Genomic DNA, 6,000 nt, shown 5'->3' on the forward strand with positions numbered 1-6,000 from the left:
CTGTTATTGTCTGCTTTATCGCTGAAAAGGCCAGCAATGGCAATGTTTCTCCCCTGCTCAAAGGTACTGTCTATGCAGCCAACAGCACACACATAACAGACTGTTACACCGCCTGCCTTCCAGAGTCCAGAATGCTGTCCTGTGGTCCCTGTTGCTTTGATCATCTCTGAACATCCCTGTGGTTAACGGGACTGTATCTTGTAATTTGTATGTGTGTGAACCAAAGGAGGACGGTGAACTCTGCCTTGCATAATAATAGTACAATAATGACACCATGTACCCTCACTGGGAACGACACTGATAAAAATATAACTATGTTAGTGATGTAATTGAATGTATTGAGCAGAATAGGTTCTTATCACATGTGCTTGCAAACACACACACACACACACACACACTGGATAATACATTATAGGGAAATAATGCTGACAAAGTTTCTTGGTAAAACATACTGTTCTGCTGTACTGCAGCCTCATAAACAAAATAAGTAGTCTTGTAAAAGCCAAGGGGGATATGGCAAGGGGCTTACAGAAAAATGGCGATAGACTCTGCAAGCAGGACCTTCACATACCCCTACTGGTGCCAAATGTGTTGTGTCTGGTGAAAGTGCCAAGTTATTGCTTTGAAAGCTTTAATAGCCTTAGTTATAACCATAATTTGAAATAGTCCCACAGTAGGACGTTATGCAGGGATAAAAATGATTCACAGTCTGCCAGTTTTCAACGGCAAATGTTAAGCTGTGATATCAATGAATATTATGCATTCAGCCCCCTTTCCAGATACACCACTTTCACGTCATAATCTGGTCTGAGTCCACAAAGTACACGCATCCTAACTTTAAAGGACCCCTACAAGACATTGAGTTTGAATACATGCATTAATAATGAGACCAATACTGGCTCCTGTCTTGATGCATTTGTCAGGCTCTCCTTACAGAATGGAGCGCCACAGGACGTTAGGGGAGAAAACCGGACGCATGCACGGCAATGCTACCTGGGGAGCAATCGTGCGCCATAAGTAAAGCTTAGCCCAAATATGGGGAGGGACAGAGAGAGACCAAACCAGAAAGAGAGAGTGCCAAGGAATACAGAGAGCGCCCAAGTGAGAGAAAAAGGGAGACCCCAAGAGAAAGATGGAAAGAGAGATAGAGCCCAAGGGATTGAGAAAGAGAGGGGGACAGAGAGAGAGAGAGAGCCCAATAGAGAAAGAAAGAGAGAGAGAGCCCAAGAGAGAAAGAGTTTCCTGCAAATGTGCTCTGATTAGCACTCATCCCCATCTCATTTCTGTAACCTCTCTCTCTCTCTCTCTCTCTCTCTCTCTCTCTCTCTCTCTCTCTCTCTCTCTCTCTCGCTCTCATTCTCCTTTCCTCTGCTCCTTACCACCCCCTCCTTGTTGACAGCCCCCCCCATCCCACCCCAGTCTGAGCAGAGCAGAGAAAATGGGTGAAGGGAGGATGATCAATTATGAACTGTGAACTCTCTGTCAGCGGGGGATATCTGACTGGTGGCTGAAGATAAAGCAGAGTTGCAACAACCGTACAGTTACCCGTTCATCCATAATAAACCACAGGGGGAGGGAGAGAGAGAGAGGGGGAGAGTTTGTACACATAGGAGAATACTCATTCCCTTCAAAGATCCAGCATAGAAAATGGTGCAAATGTCAAATACTGTTGACTCTCATCCATTTGTATGGCGTCTGAGGGAGGGAGGGAGGGAGGGAGGGAGGGAGGGCAAGCACCACTTCCTTTTGCCTGGGAATGACCCGTCCACGCGTATGTGGAACGCTAACTGGTGTGACAAGTTGATTAGTTTTAAGTTAACTTAATTATATTATATAATTATATTAACTTAGTTATATTGTTTTTTTTTATCTGTGATTATTATTGGGTAATTTTTACTGCGTGATTAGCAGAGTGATTAGATCTGGTAGCATGAGATCGATTACATTTGTCTCAGCCCACGTACCTGGGGAAATCTATCTTCCTCATAAAAATAAAGTTACGATTGAGGAAATACCGTATGACTCTCGTGATCATTTCTCCCCCTTTTCAGGTACGTTGTTCATGTATAAACCTTGTAGGCTTGACCGCGGTGAGTTGGTGGCATGTCAGGAGTATGGAGAGTGTTTAGGGGATAGTTTGAGTGTTTGTGGAGTGTAGTTGCGTGTGTGTGTGTGTGTGTGTGTGTGTGTGTGTGTGTGTGTGTGTGTGTGTGAGAGCGAAGACCCACTTGTTAGCTGGAGCTCACTGTGAAGTCGCATATGTACATTTTGTAACATCCTTTTGCATATTAATTTTATATTTCGATTTCTGTGATGTGTTTTATGCACTGTTCACTGTGAAGGTTTTGAGAGGTGCTTAGTTAATTTGTGCTCAGGCCTGTGTCTTTGTAAAATGTTATGTTTTTGAAAGAGTAAAAACGTGATAATTTCTCCCTTTTCAGGAGTGTAACACTGGCAGTGGGTGTCAACGGCAGCTCACTGAATGAGGGTATTGTGCATGGGCAAAAGAGAGAGAGAGCGAGAGAGAATGAAAGAAGGCAAGAAAGAGAGATTAATAAATATATAAAGACAAAGAAAGAACAAAATGCAGAAGAACAAAAGAAGAACAAAAGGAGGGCTTCACCTTTGAACATTTTTAAATTGAACAAGGCACAATGCCTGTTTGGCTCAAGGGCACTTTGGTAACTTCAGACCCGCAACGAGAGGCCATGTCAAGCATCTTCTGATTATGGCTTATTATAATCTATTATATTTTGTAAGGATAATAGATGGATGGACAAAGACACACACCATTTCCTTTGTGTGTGTGAGTGAGTCTGTGATTCTGCGTGTGTTTCTGTGTGTGTGTGTGTGTGTGTGTGTGTGTGTGTGTGTGTGTGTGTGTGTGTGTGTTTGTGTGTGTGTTTGTGTGTGTGAGAGAGAGGGAACTCCCCTACTGTGACATGCTGGTGGTTTCTGGAGGCTATGAAGACACACTCTAGAAGCTGTGGTGGTCCCTTTTCCCCTCCATTGATCTAATGTTTTGATCTATAAAAAGCGTGCCCATACTCACTCGTATACACACGGCATTTGCATAACAGAGTCAATTATCGCTGACAATGCTTGTTTTCTCAGTGGCCCACATATTGTTATATGTTATGCGTGCTATATTTTCAAATTTTGAAGTGGTGTTTTTGGTATAGTGCACAGGGATATAATTCCATGCAAAAGATAAGACAAGAGATAATTAAAAAGTCAGTATCGGCTATTAGCCATGGCATTGAATTACTCTGTGACTCATTCCCAGGACACAGTGTTGCAACACAATTAATAAATAAAGGGAATTGTTATTTCACAGACAAGGGGAATTAGCGGTCATGGATTCATGCATTTATTTTTTTCTGATCGGATCCTTTGAAATAAGCCGTTTATTGAATTCCACCAATTTCCATGGCACCCACCTCGTTAATTAGGATCCAATGACAGTCAAAGGCCACCAGGTTGGTCTCCACCACCTGCAACGAGACAAAGGATGACTAATTAGTGCAAAGGCAGAGGACAGCGCAACAGCACACAGGATTAGACAGCACACAATACTGCATAACATTTAATTTTACAGCTATTCATCGAGGATGCAGAAGAAAACCAGAGAGACACCAAGAGACACAGGTACACACATGCCTGTACACCGACAACGACACAAGCGCACACACACTCAAACACACACACACACACACACACGCACACACTGACACAAACACACACACACTCCCATACACGACACAAAGAATGCATGATCATATGTATACACATCTACAGACAAAACACAGCAACATCTACCTAAAATACCACATTGAACACATTTCTATACATTCTGAAGACTGTTTCTGCTGAATATGTTGTGGAGCAATGTTGTTGGTTTCAGTCGGTTTCCAAGGAACGCCTGTGCAATCCAGATATAAATGGTATACACAGTTAATCACCAGATCACGTGCCGTTTTGATCTACATCTCACCACTTTAAAGCTTTTCAGAGAATAGCAGGCGAGAAACGAACACAGTTGACTTTTCAGCCGTGCAGAAAATAAATCTGCATATTTGCCATTTAACTTCTCAAAATTGTAATTCCTTCCGCTCCAATTAGTGTCAGTAGCTCTCCCTTATCTCACTTCTCTCCCTCTCTCTCCCGCCCTCCTCTGTCTCTCTCCCTCTCTGCCGTGCAGCTTCTTGTATCGACACGTATCACAGGGCTGCCGGTGAATTGCCTCCTACTTCACCTGTACCCGTGTCCTCTGCTTCCCTCTGATCTTTTGTCCTTTAGCACATCAACGCGCTCACTCATGCAGCCCCTCGAGAACATCAGAACACCGGCGCAACACCTCGTACATCCAGAACACTGTCCTCTCAGTGTTGGTACTGTTTAAACACACCGTGACACACCGTGCTGAGGAAACCATTACTTGGTTCCGGCTGCTTAATCACACAGTTTATTTCATTCTCTTCTTGCAGAGAAGAATAACACCTTATTTAATAGCGAGAGTCATCTCTTTAAAAATCTCAAGTATTTGTTAATTCTTTTCACTCTAGGTTTTAAGATGCCATCATATTAGGGGACTGAATTTAGCCCTAAAAGGAGAAGACATACGGTTTAGATTTTTACAGACTTTACAATATCAAAGAAGGGCATTGAGCTTCATAACGTGGACATCTATAGTAAATGAACGTCTGACATTGCACTGCAACTCTGTAGCCTATTATATATATAATATATATATATATTTACATTAAAACATGGAAAAATGACAATGAGCAACATTGAATAATGGAACAACAAGGATACCTCGACTCAGAGGTTAACATGGGGTCAGCAGGCACAGCAAAACAATTACCAAGGCGGACTCCTACCCTGCTAATTAATGAAAACACACTGCATGGCAATGACCCCTACTGTCTAGAGAACCAGACAATAGTCCAATAGCGTCAGCAGACACTCTGAACATGCACCTTAGTGCACAATGTCTCTCTGACCTCTGACCCCCGAGACAAACTACCATGTGATATTGAATTAAGTCCTGTTCCTGTACACATGTACACACACACACACACACACACACACACACACACACACACACACACACACACACACACACACACACACACACACACCCGAAGTATACCACATAGCAGCACTTGTCTACACTATATAGTATTAAGCATAAAAAATAGCTTTTTCGCCGAAAGGTGACAAGTTTGCATGGCTGGGTCTTCCTGTTGACGCTGCAGCATGACGCTTCCTATTGGTGCAAGGGGGCGCTGCGGTGCCGGTATGTTTTACGCTCCCAGGCTCCTAAGTCAGTTGACTTAGGAGCCTGGGAGTCGTAAAACACGCGGCGTAGCCATTGAACAAACGGCCACAGCTGGAGCGGGCACCGGCGCGCGGCTAATGCCACGCTTTTAATCTCTCCGCCGAGCCGCCATAAAGCTCAATCATTACCGTAAACCAGCCCCTGGCTGAGGTGGAGGCACGGCCGCCATGGAAACAGAGCGCGGAGACGGCATGGCGGGGGGGCGGTGTGTGTGTGGGTATATGTATGCGTGAGGACGGACAGACAAGGGACGGAGGAGGGGGGGGAGAAAGTAGAGACTGTAATTGAATCTATTTGCGTTAGATTAGATTAGCTAAAGATTTAGATTAGGTAGATTGCGACGTACATAGAAGATGTAGCACTTAATGGATGATTGTACTCGATGCACTCCTTCTGCATTATATATATATATATATATATATATAGGGAGGGAGGAAGGACCGGCCATTGGCCTGCTTGCACTGTTAGTGGTGTATGGTGGCATAAGTATGTGAGAATCAAGTTGTTTCAGGGTGTTTTGGTGAACTACAAAATAGCAGGGAGGGATAATTATGGGAATAAAATGGGCAGCATGTCTTGGACTACAAGGGCAGAAGGAAAGGATGCAAAGCCAATTAGTCAGATCAGGCCAATTAGTCAAATAGGGCCTACTCTTG

At 43.8% G+C, this 6,000-nt stretch overlaps 1 protein-coding gene across 1 annotated transcript in view; it reads right to left on the reverse strand.

Annotated features, from left to right (window-relative positions):
* The window catches only part of grid2 (glutamate receptor, ionotropic, delta 2), a gene marked incomplete at both ends in the record, with an annotated part of 386,320 nt that overhangs the window by 115,910 nt on the left and 264,410 nt on the right, over positions 1 to 6,000 (reverse strand). The window contains one exon of the mRNA XM_084468194.1: positions 3,441 to 3,494. Within this exon, the coding sequence (XP_084324320.1) occupies positions 3,441 to 3,494 (54 nt within the window). The remainder of the gene's footprint in view (positions 1 to 3,440; positions 3,495 to 6,000) is intronic.

Source organism: Micromesistius poutassou, assembly GCF_964030765.1.
Source record: "Micromesistius poutassou genome assembly, chromosome: 5".
Classification (NCBI taxonomy): Eukaryota; Metazoa; Chordata; class Actinopteri; order Gadiformes; family Gadidae; genus Micromesistius; species Micromesistius poutassou.